Source organism: Octodon degus, unplaced genomic scaffold (assembly GCF_000260255.1).
Source record: "Octodon degus isolate 3935 unplaced genomic scaffold, OctDeg1.0 scaffold00072, whole genome shotgun sequence".
NCBI classification, from domain to species: Eukaryota; Metazoa; Chordata; class Mammalia; order Rodentia; family Octodontidae; genus Octodon; species Octodon degus.
The window spans coordinates 2,236,260-2,257,943 of NW_004524648.1; the positions used below are offsets into that span (position 1 = coordinate 2,236,260).

The window sequence follows — 21,684 nt, forward strand, 5'->3', positions numbered from 1 at the left end:
GCAGTCCTGTAGGACTGAGCCTTTGCTGCAGTATCTGACCTAGTCCAGGTACCAAGGTCAGGGCTGAACATGGAGGACACCCAGCTGGAGGATCTGTTTCTGAACTGATGGGTGGAAAGGGATCCCGACATAGTGGGTGACCAGAGGTCACAAAAATGTGCTATGCTGGGTAATTTAAGGCTTAATCCCAAAACAATGAAGCCACAGCCTTGCTTTAGGAAGACTTAACCATGTCCACAGGAAGAAAGCAAGGGATGAGCCTCTTGCTGACTCCTCACTGTTCTACCCCTAGAATCTAGACAGCTGCAGCAGCCACGGTCAGGGCATTCAACCAACATGTCCTAAGCTCCTGCTGCTGGACCAGACAGACCCTGGACCAGACAGAAGGAACAGTAGAGCTCACAGGGTACTGGAGAGAGGAACAAGACAGGATGCATCAGGCATGCCCGTGTGCATACCAGACTCTACTTGGTACTTACCTAACTCTCAGGCCCTGTCTTCCCCTCATGTGGCCAAGTCCACCACACCAGCCCCCTACTTCACTGTCTGCTCCCAAGCTCTCGCTATCTTCCCAGAGCAGAAGCTCTGGGCTTCTGCTCCAGCTTGCCTCATGACTAATGAACATCTAAGTATCTTTCAGGATCAACACAAAGCTTCCTCCTCCACCACCCCTTGCCCAGGTTCCCCTCAGGAAACAACAGTGTCTTCCCCACAGTGAGGCACCATCTCTAGAGCAACATGACTTGGGTACACTGGCACTGTTTCCCTGAGATCAAGGCTCCTTTGAAGGATTTTTTTTTTTGTCTAGCTCAGGCTACGCTGAGGGCAGGTCTAGTGAGGCAGGCGCTTTAAACAACTGAGCTAACCCAGAAGCCCCCTCAAGACTCCTTTGAGAAAAAAGGACTTTTTTTTTTTTTTGTCTTTGTTTTGCAGGGCTAAGATTGAACCCAGGGCCCCATGCATGCTGGGCAAGCTCTCTACTATTGAGCCATACCTCAGCCTACAAGATGTTCATTTTTAAAGAGTTTAGGAGGCCATGGATGCATGACTCTCTGGGGAAGAAGGGGGTGGCCAAATGATAAGAACAAGGTACTACTGAATGGACTCCCCCAGGCTCCTGGGGCCTAGTTAAGGAGGGGAGAGAGATAATCAGACCAAGACTTCAGGAGAAGCACTTCTGGGAACAGGACCCACATACTCTGCCCTCTGCACTCTTAGATGCTTTTTGCTGGATGCTGCCAGGTACTTATGGAATTCCTAGATTCCTAGATGGACGCCCAAGGAAAGAAAGGAAAAACTCTAAAGCTATCTGGAGGCTACCAGGCTGGACAGCAGGCTGGGCTGGAGTTGTGGAAACAGAGAACCAGAGGAAGGAACTACTATTTGTGGCATTTGTCCCCAGACTCCCTTGGGAGGCCAGTCGAGCAGCTACTGACACACAGGCCCTTGGGAGAAAGATCAGGGTGACAGACACAGAAGCGGGGGTGATGGCACATGGTGTCAGTGAAGCTTTGGAATTGGGGGAGTGGAGGTGCTTATGGATCACACCAGTGTTGGTGTGGATGCTATTTATTGTCAATTTTGCCACCCCCAGAACAGATGTGACAGGAGGGCCTGGGCTCTGCCTGCCTTGTTCTTGGACATAGCTCCCAAACCTGGTCTGGTCCCCACACACTGCTGGTGCTCAATAAATGCTTGAGGGAAAGAAAGAAGACAGGCATGGCCAAGTGCAGACCCTGAGGAAGCAGCACCTTGTGGGAGGTGGGCAGAGATCAGGGAAGGTACTGGGGGTGCGCTGGGGTGGGGTGAGAGGCAGCAGCCACAGGAGAAGCCAACTGGGTGGCAAGCAGGTCTGGGAGCAGGAGGTGAGCTTGGAGAGGGCACTTGGACCACAGGAGACCTAGGGATGGAGTTGATGGGACAGAGAAATGGGCGGCAAGGAATGGCCAGGTGCCCCAGGGAGGCAGGAAGGACCTATGTACAGCTAGGCCACCTGAAGCTAGATGCCGGATACCTATCTGCCCAGCGAGCTAGAGCTCAGGGGCACAGAGAAGAGTGAGGCATGGCGGAGGCCTCAGGTAACTGCAGATAAAAATGTCCAAGCCAGGGCCCACCAACCAAGTTAGTACCGCCCCCCCCCCCACATACATCCCCCAGCTCTGCCACCACTGACTTGGTGAGCTATCAGGACCCTGTCACCAGAGCAGGGGATAGCACACGCTTCCCCAACTCTGAAAAGGTGAGTCCACATGAAAACACTCTCTCACTCTGCCCTCAGCCCCAGGGTCAGAGTACATATCCTCCTAGTGAGTAAATACCTGTTGGAACTCTGTGTGTGTGTGTGTGTGTTTAATACAGCAGACTAGACAAACACCCTAGGGTTTCTCAACATTCTGGAAGCAACAGCACTAATGATCAATTAGAGACTGTGGTGATGTGCGGGGACAGATTTCCACTGAGAGGGATGACAGGTCAGGGCCAGGCGGAGTTAGCACTCCCAGCCGTGTAGTCCCTTCATGCTGCTGACTTCAGCAGGTTGTAATCACAGGCACATGGATGCCATGTGGAGGCATTTACTCGGCAGCCGCAGGCAACACAGAGTCAAGAAGACTTTGGGGAGGAGGAGAATGTCAGATAGCACTTGAGCAAGATGAATAGGAGAGGAACAGAGACTGAGCAGGGAAGCAAATGGGACTGTACCAGTCCGATGCCTGCTAGGGCTCTTCCAAAGGCCCCCCTCTGCACTAACCCAGTGCTCATGCCTCACTCCCCATGGGACCCTAACTACCCTCCTCTGTGTGAAGAGGTGCTGTGGCCCGAACCCAGGCCCCTGCTTGCACCAGCCAAGTGATCTATTGCTGAGCTATGCATCCAGCAACTGACTCTTGGTTTTGCCACCTGGGCAAAAGACAGCCCTAGGAAAGAAATCAGCTCCCCATTCTCCTCCATTACCCCATCAGCAGGCAAGCTGGCCCTGGTGGCCACCCTGGTGGCACATAAGAATGGACTAAATCCACCCTGAGCTACAGTCGGTGACTATGACATAGCTGTAGGGAAACACAGTATCTGGAAACAAAGGGGGTGATTTGAGAGCAATGAAGAATCACAGGCCTTGTGAAGTGTGGCAGCTGGCTGGGGCAGCCGGCGAGGTGTGTGGCGCCGAGCCATGCCACAGACTGGAAATGTCATTATCTGCTATTTACCACAACAGAGGACAAGAAGCTGCACAGAATTACCGCTCCCAGTAACAGCCACTAAACAGATTTGCCAAGGATGTTTCCTGCTGCCGGAGATGCTCACAGCTACACCGATCAGAATGAACAAAAGGAGCCACCAGGGGCAGCGGCAAGGGGCTGGAGGGGGTGCAGGGCAGGTTTGACCAGGGGACAAGTCGCTGCAGACCAGCCTGGATATGCCCACAGAGCCTGCCCAGTGTCCCCAGGCCCCCGACCTAAGGTGACAGGAGCAGATACCCATTAAGCAAAGGGCTGGCTTCATGACAACACGAGTCCAAGCACAAACGCTAAACCCCTCACACCTCTGCGGGTGTCCTACCATCTCTAGGTTGTGACAAAGCAAAGCGAGGCCTTGGGCCCACTCTGTGAGAGGCACTAGTTTGGGGGAGCCCACGCTGGGCACCACTTCCCGTTACCTAATCTGCCCTAGAAGCAGTGGTCGCTTCCCCGGTGCTGGGGGCAGACAGCCATCAAGCCTGGCACCTCCTCGGCAAGTTGGCACCCAGTGACATCTTCCTCTGGGGTCTCCTGTATATCTTCAGCTTTTCTGATTTCCCGAAACATAAATGGCCAAAGTTCTGAGCCTTAGTTTCTCCACCTGGAAAACAGGACTGAATGCTGCTTTTGCCTATCTCTCTTTGGGAGACTGTTAGGGATACAGGACACCATGGAACAGCAGAGGCAGAGGGGGCTGGGAAGCAAACCCAGCATGACCTGAAAGCACCCACAGAGTGGACAGTGGTCCAGAGTGAGGGACGTGGGTGTCAGCTTCCTGCCGTGGCTACTGCTATTCCCTGGCCTGAGGACGGTGATGCTACTAGGCTGGACTATGCCTGAGAGTCACAGGAAGAAAATGCTGGAAAGACCCTGGAGGATCTCATCCAACCCTTCCCTTTTATAGAAAGGTCCAGAGAGGGGGAAGAATTCTTATCAGTGGACGCTTAGATCCCAGCTACAGCCGGGTGTGGTCTCCTGACCTCTGCAGTCGTGGGTGTCAGGTATAGCCAAGACTTGGATGTGTTTCATCACAGACTTAGGCACATGGCGCCCGCCCACCCACTCACCCACCCTTTATATCTGTCCTCTGATCTGCAAGAGGATCGAGGAGCCTTCTGGGAACTCAACTTGAACTAAACCTAATGGGCTTCATGTGTGGGTGGGTATGTCTCTGGGTGGCAGGTGGAGCATTGAGCACAGGATGGCAGCAAAGAGACCATGGCCCCCGGGAGAGATTCAGACTATGGAAGAGGCTGGATTTAGCAGGAAAGGGAGACAGGTGCCAGTAATCCGAGAGGGTGTGTGCAGGCACAGCCCTCCCTGCTTTTATTCGCATCACTCTAGTCCAGCTCCCAACAGGGTATGTGAGTGCCTAGGAGAGAGGGGGCAGCGGGGAAATGTGAGTAGAAAATGGAATTGGGTTAGTACATATGGACTTGGGGGAATGCCTTCAGATATTAATAAGTAAAAGAAATAGAAAAGTTATGGAATAAGGAGCATATTACAATGCCATTAGAAATGTATATAGATTGGTTTGAAACTGTCTCATCACTATTTGTTTATCAATAAAATTATGGAAAATAAATAAATAAATAAATAAAAATGTACACAGAACAAAATACCATGTGCATTCGCATGAGTGGAGATAGCAAGGCATGAAAGGACAAACACCCAGACTGCTAATGTGGGGGTGGGGTGAGGTTAATATTTCACACACGTCCGTATTGTCTGACACCTCAGAGTTGCTGAGCAGTCACTCTGTGCCAGGCACTATTTCTGACAGCTTATCATATACTTCACTCATTCCAACCCTCACCACCTCCCTCTGAGGGAGGTACTTTTATTCCCCCAATTTCCAGGTGAGAAACTGAGGCAGCAAGAGGCAAGGGAACTAGTCTAAATCAGGACAATGCAGGTGGCAAACACACACACACACACACACACACACACACACACACACAGAAGGAGAAGTCTTAGGAAGATGACATACTAGCTTAGTACGTTCTTTAATATACTGGGGTCCAACCAACCAACTTGGCATAACTTGCTTGGCCTCCACCAATGACATAATCTAGAGGGTTATCACTCCTTTTCTTTTCTTTCTCCCCCAGTGCTAGAGATTTAGAATCCAGGGCCAGGAAGCATGCTTGGGAAATGCGGTAACGTGGGGCTAAACTCCAACTTCCTTTTCACTTAGAAGCAGCCAGGTACTGTGGGTAGAGCTCAGGGCTAGGAACAGGGCTAGGGACATTCTTTGGTATAGAGCAGCAAATCAACATTTTAGGCTCTGTCACAATGGCTCAGCACTGCCAGTCACACCAAAGCAGCCAAATCTGAGGGGCTAGGCAGGGAAGAACTATCGTGCCCTGGAGCCCCAGCCCACACCACCTCCTCTACCCACAGCCCACTAGGCAATATGGAGGTGCACGGTTATTCCTCCTCAGCTGCAATCTCCACATACCTAGGCGACCTGACTGCGGGCAGAAGTCCTCACACTGCAACAGCAGGATGCTCTGGGACATCAGGACATACAAATGTCTCGAGACAAGCCAGGAGGCCCTTCCCCATGACTGCTCCTGACCCAGCCTTGCCCTCATGCCAGGCCTGCTGCAGCCTGGTGGGTATGGCCATCAGACCCTGCCCTGGACTGCTCTAAGGGACTTCAAGTCCACTTAGTACTCCTTTCCTGACCCGCAAAGTACAGATCATGATCTCCACGGGTGGCTTTGATGATTAAATGGGCGAGAATAGAGATGTCATTTGCCACAGCTTTTGTTATTTCTGTTACCTGTCTTTGAGTTTTCACTGTGATTGTTCCTGCTTCAATTCAGGCCGCAACTACTGCTAATCTGACAATTCAGTATGGGCATGTTCACTCCAGCCCACTACATACTCCTTTTAAATCTGCATGTGTACTTCACCTCCCCCCAAGACTTCTGTGTCTGCCATCTCCCTGTTCAGCACCCTTGAAGGGCTCTGCTTCTAGAAAGAAACCCAAACACCTCAGCCTGGTTCAATGAGCCCTTCCTGATGGATCCAGCACTCGCTTTTCCTGCCCGCAGTCTGTACCCCTCTGGCCCTCCTGCACCTTCTCATTCTGCCCTCTGTCCTCCCTACCCACCTCACTCTCCCACACCCCCACATCCCCAGCTCTGCCAAGTGCCCACCCATACCTGCACTCTCTCCACAGCTGTTCCTACTCTAGCTGTGCCTTGCCCTGGCTCCTCATCACGGCCTCCCAGGCCTGGCTCCAACACCAGCTTTGCTCAGCAGAGGAGGCCACCTCAGCTCTCTCTAGGTTCTGCTCCCAGATGGCTCCCTGCCTTGCATGTTTCATGGCACGATACATTATCTGTCACCAACTGTGAGCTCCCAAAAGGCAGTGGCTGGCATCTCCACCTCCTCAACCTGCAAGCCTGGCATGATGTGAACTATGTGGGTACAGTCTCCAGAGAGCTACAGAACTGACCCATAAGACAGTAAAGCAGGTCTCAGCCCAGCTAGCTCTGGGCCCTGCCACCAGTGATGTGGTTCATGAGCCACCCTCCTTTGTCCTGATCACCATAAACTACAGGTGAGTGGTATGCAGAATATGTTCTGAACTGTAACTAATGACCACTCTTTCTTTCTTTGGGAAGAAGAAAAACTACATTGCAGGTACCAGAACAGCAAGAAAAGCGAGCCTTAATGGAGATGTTCTGCTCATCAGCTGCCAAGCAAGGCGGATGTTCCAAGATGCTGCACGGTGTCTGGTCCAATCCCCTGATCCAGGAAATAAGAGCCAAGTCAACTCCTGCCAAACAGCCTTGGTGACATGCAAGCAGCCAGAGCGGCCCCCTCAGGGCAGATGAATTAAGTGTCTTTTTCCGGGAATTTAGGAAACATCCGTTGTTGAATGAAAAAAAAAATCTATCTTCATAATGAAGCACAAACACACATCTTCTACATTGAATTAGGTTGAGGAGGAGAAACAACATCGTGAGGCCAATTTGGAGACAGCTCAGATGAAATGGCTATTGCTTAAGGAGGCTGTTGCTTCTATGACTCCACCAGAGGCACACAGGCACTAAGAGTGTGATGAGGAGAGGAAGCCACGAGTGACCTTCACAGCTCTGCCATCTAGGGGGGAGGCCCTGCAAAAGTCGGACACCTTCCAACCCCTGGGCACTGCTGGCGGGAATGTAAGACGCTGCAGCCACAATGGGGAACAGTGTGGCAGCGTCTCAAAAAAAAATTAAACATAGAATTACCATAAGATCCAACAACTCCACTGCTGTGTATATACAGCAGGATCTTGAGGAGATATTTATGCAACTCTGTACATAGCTGCGTTATTCACAACTAACACACAGAAGCAAGCCAAGCATCCATCACAGAAGAGTGGGTAAGGGAAACGTGGCAACCACATACAGCGGAATATCATTCACCCTTGAAAGGGAAGGAAATTCTGACACATTTCATGGATGACCCTTGATGCCAATAAGCCAAGGGAATCTAGTTAAAAGGCAGATTCAGAGCAAGAAGTCTGCTGGGACCTAAGAATCTGCATTTTCAACAGCATGGAGGAGACAGACATACTGCTGATCCTAGGCCCACAGTTTAAGTAGCAAGGACCCGATCAGCACGCAAATTCTCTATACCTTCCCTGATATCTCCACCTCCAGAAGAAGCTCTCTGGAAAATGGGTGACCCAGGACTCCCAAGACTTCACAGGACAGGAGCCATGCCCTTCCTGGAAGGGAGGAGATCCTAAGTGCAGCCTCTGGCAGATCAGAAAGCATCTCTAAGGCTGAGGGCTGAATGCTGTGGAGTAAACACTGATGGATAGGGCTGGGCTAGGGCTCGGCCTTCCCTGACTGCAGGCCAATGGGTAGGCAGGAAGGTGCCAAGGAAATTCCATCTATTCCTTCATTGGCTCAAGAGGCCCACATCCTTAGCACTGAAAAAGAAAACGGTGCACCCCCCCCAACCAGCCCAGGGCTGCTGCCAGCTCCCTCGATGAGGATAGGATGGCAGGGGGGATCCAGCCTGGCCCAGTCCCTTCCCTGCAGCAGACTCCCAAACTGGGCTGGGGCTCTGCCTATTCCTATAGAGCTGGACTTCTCCTATGGCCTCTCCTCTCTTGCTGGGATTCAGTGCCCACGATCAAGGGCGTTTCATAGGCAGGCTTCCTCGTGCCCAGACCATGGGATACATTCGGCTGGGATTAGAAAAAAACCCTGACTGCTTCCCTGGAATGGGGACAGTGCTGTCCTGGGCTCAGGAGGGTCCTTGTGCAGCCCCACTCCTACTATCCCTGGCCAGGCTGAACTCTCAATTAGACTGAAGGCTGGCTGACTCAGATCCTCGGCAATCAGGAGCACCAGGCCTCTCCAATTAAGCAGCCAGCCCCTCTTCCTTCCCACCACAGCCCTGGGATAATGAGGGCAGGCAGCCTGGGCGTGCAGGCCCAATTACAGAGGGGACGCAGTTCCAACTGAGGGTGGCACTACCTTCCACCCGTGTGCACCCTCATTAGCTCGTGGCTGCTAAACGCCACCAGAGCTCTTGCTGGGGATGCCTGTGTGTCCCCAGGAACACCTGGGGATCTGTCCTACCTCAGCAGACCTGGATCTGGATACTTCCATAAGAGAGATCTGCTCCCCATCCCTTTTCTATGGCCTGCCCACCCTCCCCCCACAACTGCAACCCACAGCAAAAGTTAAGGAAAGGGAAGCAGAAGTGGTTCCCCACAAACAGATAAGCCCCCAGGGGAGGACTCCTGATGACCTACACCCTGTCAGAGCTCTCCTATCCCCCAAGGTTACCTGTTTAGCCCCAGCCCCGACAGTAATTCATTAGGCAGGATCAATTAAGTCCTCTTTCCTGGAAGGCAAGGCTCCAGGTCTCCTTGTACCAGGTCCCCAGTGTCGGTGCAAACATTTGCTGGATGAGTGAACCATGATGCCATCCCTCTTCTCCCAGACACCAGGGAGCCTGTCAGTGCTAAAGCTTGGCAGGGTCCACGCCTGGGACTCCTTCCTCTCCAGTGACTCAGAGTGGTCACTCTTAAGTGGCCACTGCCTACGTGTCTATGACTTTGTGATCCTCTCCTGGGTCCCCAGGACTTTACAGACCTTCTGATTCTCCGCACAAACGCAGCTCGACCCCCAGATGGCCTTCTCACAAGCTCCATAAACCTTAGCTTCCCAGAGCTCTCAACTTTGCCCCCACATCTTTCAGTCCTGGATTTCAACCCCAGGAGGGCACTGGAGTATGTGCTATCCCTCCTCTGGGTGCCCTGTTCCTAAGTCAATCTGCCACTACATCCTGCAGCACAGCCTCCCTGCCCTCTGGTCTATTTCCAGCTGTGTCTCAGTGGTGGAAGGGCAACATCCTGCCCTCCCTGATGGCCTTCGGGGCCCAATTCCTCCTGGCAGCTCTCATGTGTGGAGACCCCAGTTTTAGCAGGGATATGTGGATATGGCTCTACAGAACACTGCCTTTGACCAGCAAGGAAGGTGTCCAGAGGCTTCTTCATAAATGTTGAAAATAGTGGACTCACTGTAACACGAATTCTAATAAGCAGAACATGGAATGCTACTGAATTTTGTCCCCTCAGAAGTCTGATGCTGAAGCCCCAGCCCCAGTGTGACCATATGTGAACAGAGAGTCCTCAGGAAGTCATTATACGGTGGAGGGAGGCCACAAGGTTGGGGCTGTAATCCAGCAGGATTGGTGTCTGTATGAAGAAGAAGAGAGAAAAAGAGCTTGCTCTCTGCTGTGTGAGCTACACAGAGGCGGCGGATGTCTGCCAACCCTGAAGGCTGCCCACAGCAGACCCTGAATCAGTGTGGGCTTCTCAGCCTCCAAATCCTAAACGAATCAAATGCCTGTTGTTTAAGACACCCAGTGAGTGGTCCCTCACATGCAGCTGGAGCTGACAAGCCCAGGTGGGTCGCCCATTCTCTCCTGAGGTTTGTGGGAGACCAGGTCCGTACTTTGTAGCGAAGTGTGCAATCTAAGCAGGAAGGACTTGGGGTGGACCGGACCAACAATGACAGTAACAGGAGTCCTGTACTAACTGCTCGCAATGTACTGGATACTGCTCAGAGAGCCCTGTGCTACCTCACCCACTCTTTACGCCTGCCTGATTATGACAGAAGCATTGTAGCCCTGTTTTACAGGTGAAGAAATGGAGGCCCAAAGAGCTAAAGTGGCTCACACGAGGCCACTCCATGCTGGCCAAGCTAGGACCTCTAGGCATCAGCATCTCTGGACGCTGCTGTTGGGGAAGAGGAAGCAGCCCTCCCAGGCCCCTGGAAGTGCAGCAGGAGACCATACAATCTAGTAAGGTGGCCCATGAGCTGCACAGGGTGGGGAGGGTACTGACTGGGCAGCCCAAGGGCACAGGTGCACCAAGTGGCCTCCAGCTGCCCTGGTCGCTTGCAATCTATGACTTCGTCCTTCCTAGGACCCCCCCAGAGTCAGCCACTCTAATTCTTCCCCACCTGCTTCAAATATGCCAGAGAGAGCAACACTGTTTCAGCATAAGACTTCTATAATCCTGTTCCAAGCCTGTCATCTCCCAGTGACAGCCATCACCACTGAACTTGTCTTCTGCTTTCCGTGTCCTCTTGTAATCCACTCGACATGCAGCAGCTAGGGCTCTTCCATAAGTACACGTCACATCACATCACATCCTGCTCACATACCCCACCAGCATCTCCCTTTACACTCACATTAAAACCCCCGATTCAAACCTTGACTTAGAAAAATTTTGTGGGATCAGCCACCCTCACCTCTGGCTCCCATTATCCCAGATGCCTCCTAAAACTAGTTCTTTGAACAAGCCCCACTGCTCTTGCCCCAGGGCCTTCCTACTTGCTGTTCCCTCTGCCTGAACACTTTTCCACTCAGATCTTTGCCAAGGTGACTGCTGCTTAGGTTCAGGACTGAGCTCTAAAGAGCCCTCCCTGAACATATAATCAAATGCTATCCGACACTCTGTCTTAATTCAATATACAGCACTTGGTCAGCTTGGCATTGTTTTATGTTTGTGCATTCATTATTTGTTGTTTTTCTTCTCCTATTACCGGAAAATAATCTTGATGAGAACAGGGATTTTTGAGTATGTCAGTCAAAGCATGGCCAGTACCTAGAATGGGGCCTGCACACGGAGGGCCCTCTCCTAGCTAAAAAAAGAATAAACATGAATGAATGACACGATCTTCTCAAGGACATATCAGAAACCCCATATCCTCAGAATGTCCTTCATCTGTTGGGGGCCCCATTTAGTAGCTCTCCTCACCACTCTGGCCTGGAATGAGTGCTGCAAAGCTCAAATGACTCCTACCTTCCCAGCCAAGCCAGGACCCCATCCTCAGCCTGCTGCAGAGTAGACACCCCTTTAGAGGGCCATGTCCTCCAGCAGCTGAGGGTCCTGGAGTACCCAGCGGGCATTGGGAAGGTGGTGTCTGGAAGAACAATTCCCCATAGCTCCACGCAGCTGAGGTCCTCTCCGCCCTCAGCCCTGTTGCCTAGGAAATGGCTCTCCTAGGAACAGCTGGATTAGCAATTCAGTAGCCAGGGTGGGCAGCAGTCTCTGTGCTAAAGGCCCTAGACAGTTCCAGAGCAGAAGCAAGGGCTTGGATCTTCTTCATGGTCCCACAAACCTGTAACAGTTAGAGCAGTTGAGGGACTGAAGGACAGGAGGAAATAGGCTGCCAGGGCCAGTTCTCCCACGTAAGAATAACCCAACTGCCCAAATCCTGGAAGTGAGACATTCCTGAGCCCTAAGCCCACAGCTACAGTGGCTTCTAACCTAGGATCTATAGAGGAGCCAGACACCCCAACACCCAGGCCCTTCCACTGTGCTTGGACCAATTAATCCACACTCCTTGGCTAGTCCACCACCCACACATGACAGATCTGGACCATACCCCCAAATCCTGGTTGTTCCACTTACTAACTGCAAATGTTAACCTCTTTCTCATCTGGATTCTGAATGCCACTAAAAATGCCCTCCTCAAGGTTGCCAAGGGCCTTGATGTTCCGAGTCCTCATTTACTTCTCTTTCCTATGCTATGGTCCACCAATGTTTATCACCCTGCCTTGCCCCTGGTCTTGTGTCTCCTAAGGTTTGTAGTTTCTTCACCCCATGTCACATAAAGAAGGAAGGCTTTTTTTCCATATTTGTTCATTATAACAACTCCAGGCTTAACATAGTGACTGACACATGGAAGCTACTTGAAAGTGCAATCCAGAAAAACCAGGGTGAAAATAAAAAGAGAGATACGATAGCTTGGAGAGACCTGTGTGCTCTAACTGAGGAGGGCGGCAGAGGGAAGTCCCATGATAATTTCTGTGCAGCAACTAGCCTCAGTTAGAGCAGGAATAAAAATCTAGAAAGGTTTCTTCTAGGAAAAATCAAGTGGGCTCCGTGGGATGGATGGTGAAATTGAGCCATTTGGGAGGTGTATTATGCTTTGGGCAATAAGACAAAAGCAAGTAGAAGCTCCAGGACACACTATAAATAATAATTTAAAAAGTCTTCAACTCAGTATTAAGTAATTGAATATATGGCACAATTTACTATAAGAAAAGAAAAGCACAAGGTCCTGAGATCATCCTGCTGCAAAGATCATTCTGACTCACTAGAGATCACGGGAACAGACCAGCAGAATAGGAAGTGGGATCCTAGCATACACCTGAGCCCTGTGGAGGACAGTGCTCATCTCACACCAGCTAATAGTATTTACTGAGGGCCTATGTGCCAGGCAAATGTCATCCTTGTCCACACTGTACAGATGGGGAAGATGCGGCCTGGCGTAGCAGACGAGTTTGTGAAGTCATATTGGCTAAGGTAAGAGGCAGCTTCTCACCCAGACTCTGCCCCAGAAGTCTACCCCTTAGGGCTGGCCCTAGGGGCCTGGCCATCTCCATCCTTCCTTCCTAATTTTTTTTTTTTCCTGGTACCACGGATTGAACTCAGGACCTTGTGCTTGTCAGGCAAGCACTTATTCCATGATTATCTCCCTGGTCCCCTCCATCTCCTTTAGACCGTGGTTCTGAGCATCCCCAGCACATGACACATGGCAGCGCACACATAGATGTGCACACGCATTCCTAGGACACACATTCAGACACATGCACACTCCTAGGAGACAGGATGCAGAGACACTGAGCGGCAGAGCCGGTCTAGGCTGAGTCACCAGATCGGCGGTGGGAGCAGGGTCTTACCTTCCTGCAGTCTCTGCAGAACACCGAGGAGCTGCCCAGGAAGCCCAGCACCTCCCCACACAGCAAGCACTGGGAGAGGCCGTTCCCCATCACATTTCGCCTCATGGTCTCCAGCCGCTCCACCAGCCGCCTGTAGCACATGACATAAGTCAGAGGACATGTGCCTCCTGTCCCCAACACAACCAATGCCTGGGCTATGCCACCTGTGCTGTTCCCTTAACCAGGTACTGACCCATGCCCTACCCTTTCCCTTGGCTGCTTTTTTTTTTTTTTTTTTTTTTGCGGAACCGGGCCAGGGAAGCACTTATTCCACTGAGCCATCTCCTTGGCCCCGCTAACTGCTAACCATTCAGTTGCTCGTCAACTGTTAGTCCTAGGGTATGCCAGGCACGGCATCACAGTGAACAAGTCAGGGACAGACACAGCTTTTATTTTCCCAGAACGTATGCTCAATGAGGAAGAAAATCCATAAATAAGTAAACAAGCAAGCTGGCTTCTGATAGGGAGCTACATGTGAAATGCAGACGGTGGGGGAGGGGGAGAGAAGCCAGGGGCAAGAGGCACTTTAGCTGACCAGGGAATGTGTGGGTCCTCTGAGAACAAGACGACAGCGGGGGGGTGCTCTCCACTTGGTGCCAGAGCCACCGTTCTGCAAGGCAGTGGCACTTGCCTGCTTGGCCGCTGGGGGGGGGGGGGGGGGGGGGATGGCAAGAACCCAACCCTGTGACACGAAAGTTGGGGAACCTCCAGGTGGAGGTAAGAGCAGGTACCAAGGCTCAGGCCGAGAAGCAGCCACCGAGAAGCAACCACTGGCAAGGAGGAGGCCACTGATGCTACTGCCCAGGCAGTCGAGGAAGGCAGGAATTTAAATTTTAAAGAAGCCCAGTGAGACAGGAGGCACAAGCACACTGCATAGGTTTCACAGGTCACAAAATAGAGCCTGGCTTTTCTTTCTTTCTCTCTAAGCTCCATCTGAAGCCGCTGAAGAGTTCTAAGGAGGGAGTGATTTGGTCTGAGTGACATCTTTAAAAGCTCACTCCAGCTTCAGTGGAAATTGGGAAATGCGGGGGGGGGGGGGGAGGGAAGGAAGCCAGTGGGCAGCTGTGGCCAGCTGGGAAGCAGGAGGAGATTGGGTGGGGGCAGGAGAGAGGTCCAGGATGATGAAAGGCTTTGGGTCTGAGCACCTGGGCAGGAGAGAAAAACAGCTCCTGCCTGAAACCCTTAGAGGCCGTGCATCCAGGGACCTGCTCAGCCTGGGCAAGTTCCTCTCCTCCGGTCCTGCAGCCCTCATCACACTGCCACCTCTGCCACAGAACATTGTCCACAGAAGTGTTGTGCTATATTGGCCACCATATTTCCAGGATCCAGCAGATACTATGCGACAACTCTTGGATGTACAGGTCATGTTATCTCTTCCAACTGCCACATCCCCCAGGGAGAATACTATGTTTCCTATTTTAAAGATGAGAATACTGAGGCTCTGAAACATGGAAGTCACTTGCTGGGGTCTCAAAGCTCCCAAACAGATGAAGCCAGAATCCAGCCCGAGGCTTGACTAGCCCAGCACGGCCCCCTACATGACCCCCCTCTCCCCAGCTGATGCTGCACTCTGCCAGGCCACAGGATAGTAAGCGTACCAGCAGATGAGGCTGGTTCTACCCACATGCCCCCCAGCGAGCCCTCTGGTTTCCACAGGGGCACAGCCCTAGCCATGGCAGGACCCATATGTACTTGGGGACCCTCAATCTACTTCATGTCTCTAAGTCTTGTATGAATTCAGTATGCACCTCCCTGCTCTGCACAGTTAACCTGCTTCACCACCTCCTGGCTAACTCTGTTCCCCAGCAGAACCCAGCTCTCACAGTGGGGCCAGAAACCAGGCTCCCCAGGGGAACTCTGGGAAGGCAGACAGGACCTCAAGGGCTAAGAGGATCCCTAAGTCCTTCCAGACCACAGAGGAGCCCCCCATGAAGTGCTCCCCACCCATCTACTCCCTGTTCACCCTCCCAGGACAGCTGGGGGCTCGGGGGTCACTCAGTCACCCACATTTGAGGTCATGTGAGAGCCTGGCAGCATTTCATGGCTGAGGCGGTGGGGCTCAAACACGGTAGACAGCATAAAAGAAAACACCAGCAAGCCCAATATCAGGCCTTCCTGAACTAAAATGGAAATTATTCATCTATATTATTAAGGCACACACAGAGACTGTCAGAACAGCAGTTGTGGTACCTTTACCTTCCAAAACTGTGGGTTTCTACAATGTCTGAGCTTAAAAATGATCATATAATCAATAGAAAAAGAACAAAGAGACCAGAATGAAACAAATTTCTGCCCAAGGCAATGCAGTAAGATTGTTTTCCTATTTGTGCCTTTCTGAATTTCTCAGTTGTTCTAGGAAATAGGAATTACTTTTGTAATGAAACAAAGACACAGCAAAAATGTTGGACAACTGAGTTGTGGCCAACTCTGGATGTCAGAGGCCGGAAGGGAACTTCAAACACTCTGGGGGACATCTTTTGCTGGGGCCTTGGGGGACTGACTGCTCTCAGGTCAGAAGCCATGTGAATCTGTCCTTTGCCTGAAGAACATCTGGCAGGCAGCTGTGTAGAGCCCAATAGCTCCTAAAGAGGCTTATCAGGCTCAGTCCTGCCCTAGAGCCTGGGACCCACCCATCCAACCCTATCCCTAGCTTACAAGGGTATGGGGGGCTCCAAGGGTCTGTGCACTTGCTGGTGTGCCAAGATGTTGCCAGAGCACCTGGGCTCTCAGGACTCACATACAGAGCTGACACAGAGCACCAGGACTCAGTGCACCAGCCCTCCCACCACCAGCCCTGCCAGCCTTACCCGATTCTCTGCTGCTCCAGGGCGTCCAGCTGCTCGGCTCTCTGGATGACCTGCAGGATGGCCCCCAACTCAGCCGTGCTCAGGCGCTGGCTCCTCCTCTGCTTCTCCGTCTGGTAGGTGTGCACAGACCAGCCTGTCTGTAGCCTTGGGAGACAGCGACATGGTGGTGTTGGGGAGGCAGCCCCAGGGTGAACCTGGTACCACCACAGTACCCATAAAGTTCTGGGGGATTGTGTGGGGACAGCCCAGGAGCCACAGGTTCACAGCTCATGGTGCACACTCTTAGCAGGCCTAGGCATGTGCCCACCACTGGCTTCAGCACCACTGAGCATCTACACGAGACTCATCATCTCCCTTCAGAATGGAAGTCTCTAGAGGGCCAGGCCCTGCATCACCCAGCCCCCACCAACCCTCTCGTCTTTCCTTCACACCATTCACCCCCTATTTTCTGCACTCAAGCCACATTGGCCGCCTGGCAGGGTCTCTACATGCCATGTTCTTTCTGCTTCAGGGCCTTTGCACATGCTGTAGAACTCCCTCCTGCTTCCAGCTCACATTTACTCCTCTTCTAAGTCGCAACATAAGCACCACAGTTGCAGAATGTCTGCTGATCCCCACAGTGTTAGCACCCCCACATGTCCCCACACCAATTACCACTGTTGAAGCTGCTACACATGGGGAAGCATTTGTATAATGCTTACCTTTTCCCATCTCTGCTTACAAACAATGGACTGGTTTTGTCCACTGTTGAACCACCAGTACCTGGCACATAGAAGGGGCTTAGAAAAGCTTAGGTGGTAGCAGAGGATCCTGCACTGGAGCAGAGAAGGGGAGCTCCCCAGGCTTCCTGGAGGGTCCTGCGGGCACAGGCCCCAGCTCTGCAGCCCTAGTGTTTGTACCACCACCCTCCAGAGACTGGCAGGCCTTCCAGACAGTGCACCCCAAGGAAGAGACAATGTGTTTGCTCTTCTAGAAGGTGCTATGACAGCTTTTGGTTGCCACCAAGTGAGAGCAGAGGTCAGGGAGAAAGAAGGGACACTGGAGGGGACAGCAGGGCCACACAGGCCCTTATATAGAGTGCATTCAGCTGAGCTCTCCCCAGCAACATGTCCTCTGCTTAGAGGACACATCAGCCACTTGGCATCAGAAGCGAGGGAGGAGCTGACCTCAGCCCTGGTCACTCTCCCTGCAGGGGTCAGGTGGGAGAAGCGGAAGGGAGCTGAGCCATCGGGCAAAGGGGACAAATTAATAGTGAGGCAAAGATTCCTGCAAATCATGCATGACGCCACTCATCTTGGGTGTTTCAGAATAATTTTCCTGTCCCCCTTTGATGTTCCGGTGCTGTCCCCCTGCAGGCTCATAACATCTAATTGCAAATTTCTTAAACTTGGTCCCAGTTGGGAAATGCTGGCTTCCTTAATTGGCACAGTGTGACAGATGCTGGGGTGCTCTTGAATGATTAGACACCAGGGACTCCACCCCTCAAAAGGCTGGGGAGGGAGTAGAAGGCAGGAGAGAGCACCCCCCACCCTCCCAACAGAGGGGACAGGGCAGTGCAGGGACAGAGTCAGGTCTAACTGGTGCTGAGGGATCACTAGGCTGAGGGTTAACAGGAAAATTGGGACAGACCTTAGGAAAGCTAGGCAAGGAGAGGGACATTGTCAAGAGCATGAGACCTGAGCAAACAGGCTGGCTGTGACCTCAGGCCGAGGGACCCTTCCTGGAGCAAGCCTGCGCTCTCTGATCACGCTAGGCACTGAACTCTGCAGTGGACAGCCAGAGTCAAAGGCACCCTGCCACCAGGGATTTCTCTTAAGGCTCAGTGACCAGAAAAAGGGGAGATGAGGTGGCCTGGTTCCTGGGGCCCACTGTGACAGAGCACACCATGGGAGGTGGGTGGTCCAGATGCGTGTCCCAATCCTGTCACTCACAAGTTAAGTGATAGGGCAAAGAGCTTAACCCACTTTCCTCATCTGAGCATAGGGAGGACCACCACATGGGTGAGTCGGGCCCCTAGCTCAAGGTCCAGAGTGTGGCATGCATTCAACAGGCACTTTGCTCCAAACTCCTCTTCTATTCCTGAGAAGGAATCTTGCCTGGGACCTTGGAGGTACTCACTTGGCTCGCAAGGCAAGCTGCCGATCATTGGGGCAGACCCACTGGTCATTCCCACTGCTGAAGATGGTATCTGCCATGGCTCAGAGCATCCAGTCCAGTCACATCTGAGTAGAGAGGAGGGGGGAAAAAAAGGGAATGTCATCAACAGGTGCAGATGCCAGACTGGGTCCCTCTGTGCTCAGACACCGGACTCTTGGCCCTTCCAACATACCCCTGTGCCCTTGCCAGGACTCTCGTTCTTCCAGCTGAGCTATATAGTCTGGCCCCATTAAATCTCTTGTGATACGCTACTCTGTAAAAGTCCACAGAGGATATCTGGATTCTCACAGATGCATAAGACGTTGGAAGAGCGAAGAATACTGTAATAGTTTTCCCAGATAACTGTGGATGTTTTTCTTTGATACTGCACCCAAACTCAATCGACGGCAGTCTCTTAAAGATTAGCTCCAATGTGGCGTCTGAAACCAGACCCATGAGCTTTTTGTTTTCTGTACACTTGTAAAAGAATATATCTAGGTGTTTTGTAACAATGAGAAAACTAGTTTTTACTTCAGTGGATCCCAGAAAGGTACGGGGAAGCCCCCAGAGACCCTGGCCGATGCTCAGAGAATTGCTCTTCCAGACCAGTGTCACCCTTGCCATGATGACCAGCAGGGGGCAGCACACAGACTGACCCAGGACTGTCCAAAGCAATGAACCATCATCATAAGCACACCGACGTCTATCCCATGGGCACATCAGGCACCTGTTCTTCCAGTCTGGACCTGACATTGCCGGGCAAATGCTGTGCTGCTGAGCTATATACCCCGGCCCTACTCAATCTTTTGTGATACGCTGCTTTGTAAAAGTCCTCAGAAAACATCTAGACTCTCACAGATGTATAAGACGGTAGGCCACCTCAGGAAAGAGACCTGTGCAACTTTGAAACCCAAAGCCCTGAGTGTGGAGATTCCCTGGTCACCAATGGCTTCCTCCCAAAGGGGTCAGCAAACAGAGAGTGCCTTTCAACTGACATTCATCCAGCTATAAACCTGTGCCCCTCCTCCAGACTTTGGAGGGCTTTTTTTACATTCTTGTTATCTTGTGAAGGTCAGTCACACTGCTGTGTGAGTGTGAAATGCGTTACTCTGTTCAAAGTAAACATTTAAAATATGCATTGGTTCTGGTCGCTTTTTTTTTTTTTTTCACCCAATAGATCCCATTTGAGTGGAGATGGCCCCTTGATCCTGGGTAAACCAGATGCCCACAAGTTCATGGGCAGTGTAGCTCCTGCCCCAAACTGCAGGTGGTGCCATTGCTCAGGCCTCTGTGCCAAGGACAACCAGCCTTGAGCCTTCCTGCCCACTCCCTTGTGGGTGGATAGAGTTTGGGTGGAGGTAACCCCCCTGCTCTGCCAGGCACCCCACAGAAGGTCACCAAAGGGGTGACCCTGGAGCACAAGACTACTGCTCCCCAACTGGAAGATTCCGCTTCTGCAAATGCTTCAGGGCCAGAAGACCATGCTGTGGGGAGGGGTAGGAAGACAAGAGGACCTAGCCCTGCTACTGACATCTTTACCTCATTGATGGAAGGGATGGGTGGGGTGCCCAGGAGGAGGCAGCCTGGAATCAGTTACAAAATGCTCCTTGTAGCCCCAAAACAGTCACACACACACACACACACGCGCGCGCGTGCGCGCGCACACACACCCTCTCTAGGTAATGAATCTTTGTCCTCTTCAGGTTACTTCCTAGTGGAGGCACAGTTCTGGGGTCAGTGGTAAGGGAACCCTCAAACTGACATGAACCTGTCCTCTAATCTACTGGGGGACAGAGGTCTGTTCCTTTAAAACATTTTTTAACTTTAACCAAAATATGTTGTCACCCTGTGTCCCCCAACAGGCTATTCTGTTCTTCCTAAACCTAATCATTATTCTCTCACTGGGCAAATAAGAAGAGACAGGGGTTAAGAGGCTGAGAAAAAGCCACACAGCTACCACGCTGGTCTGCCAGCCCTCAAACAGTGCCGCCTCTTCTGCCCATGTCACCTTCTGCAGTAAGCACAGAGGGGGCGCTGTGGCTGTGAGGAAAGTGCATGTCTGGCTTTGTGCAAACTCACTTGGAGTCCAGGGTTGAGTCAGTGTTCCTTCTGGGGCCTCTCTTTTCCCTGTGGTGCCCACTCCTTGTGGGAGGGAGGGAACTGACACAGACAGGTTGGAGACTATCCTCTGTCATTCCAGCCCCTAGTACTGACCCGCTGAGCTGCATACGGGAGGCAAGAAGGGAGGGCAGGGCATTGGAAAATGGTTCTGGGCTGGCGGCCAGGGGCTGCCCTAGCCTGGGAGGTGGGGACAGAGTCCTTGGCCAAACCTAGGCTACAAGAGGTGAAGGAGGAAGGTGCAGGTACTGTGTCTCCCACATCCCCCGCTGCTCTTACTGCTGGAGACTTGGGGGAGAGAAGCCCACAGAGTCAAATGCTATAGAGAGATCAAGGGAGATGCTGTCACCTCCCTGGTCCAGGCCCATGGCACAACTGGCCAGCGCATCTCAGATGGCACAGACTGGCTGAGCACAGTAGGGCTGGCCCTGAGTGAATTCAGATATGAGAATGCAGGGGAAGCAGGTATGGACTCTAGGACTGCTGTGCCACCCCTGGACTGTGCCTGGCACCTTGGAGGGTACAGCTGTCCTCCTTACACAGAGCAACCTTGGGACAGATGGAGAAGAGGACGGGCAATTCAAAGAGGCTCATTTTAGGAAACTGCCAGTGGAGCCAGCTTAGATCCTCCAAACCTCTCTGGTCTGAGCTGGCTGCCAGCGCCCTGACTCTGCAGCATATGAGGGCCTCACCAGCCAACTGGTCCCTGGCTCCAGTCATATCTTAACCTGGGGTCCTCTGCCAAGCTGTGTGCTCATTAAATGCAGCCCACCTCCTGGCCTCTGCTCTTCCTTGCGGAGCATCTTGAGCAGAGGGGCAGGGAGTATAGCCCATACCCTCAAAAGATTTGCACCCTTAACACTACGTGCATTACTAGGTGCATTAAATATCTACAATGCTATGTATAATACTATGTGCATTAAGTATATGCTATGCCCTTGTATTAAGGGGGGCATTTAACTTATGAAAAAACAAAAGAGGAACTTATAGAATAAAGGTGGGTTAAAAATCAGGGAGGTGGGCTGGGGAGATGGCTCAGTGGAATAAGTGCTTCCCTGGCAAGCACAAGGGTCTGAGTTCAATCCCCGGTTCCGCCAAAAAAAAAAAAAAAAAAGTGATTGGCCTGAAGG

The 21,684-nt window shown here is 52.0% G+C and overlaps 1 protein-coding gene across 1 annotated transcript in view; it reads right to left on the reverse strand.

The window, feature by feature from the left end:
* Positions 1-21,684, reverse strand: part of Rph3al (rabphilin 3A like (without C2 domains)) — a 98,600-nt gene that overhangs the window by 69,095 nt on the left and 7,821 nt on the right. Inside the window, 3 exon segments of the mRNA XM_004635476.2 lie at positions 13,455-13,584; positions 16,301-16,444; positions 18,419-18,522. Of these exon segments, the coding sequence (XP_004635533.2) occupies positions 13,455-13,584; positions 16,301-16,444; positions 18,419-18,495 (351 nt within the window). The 5' untranslated portion in view covers positions 18,496-18,522.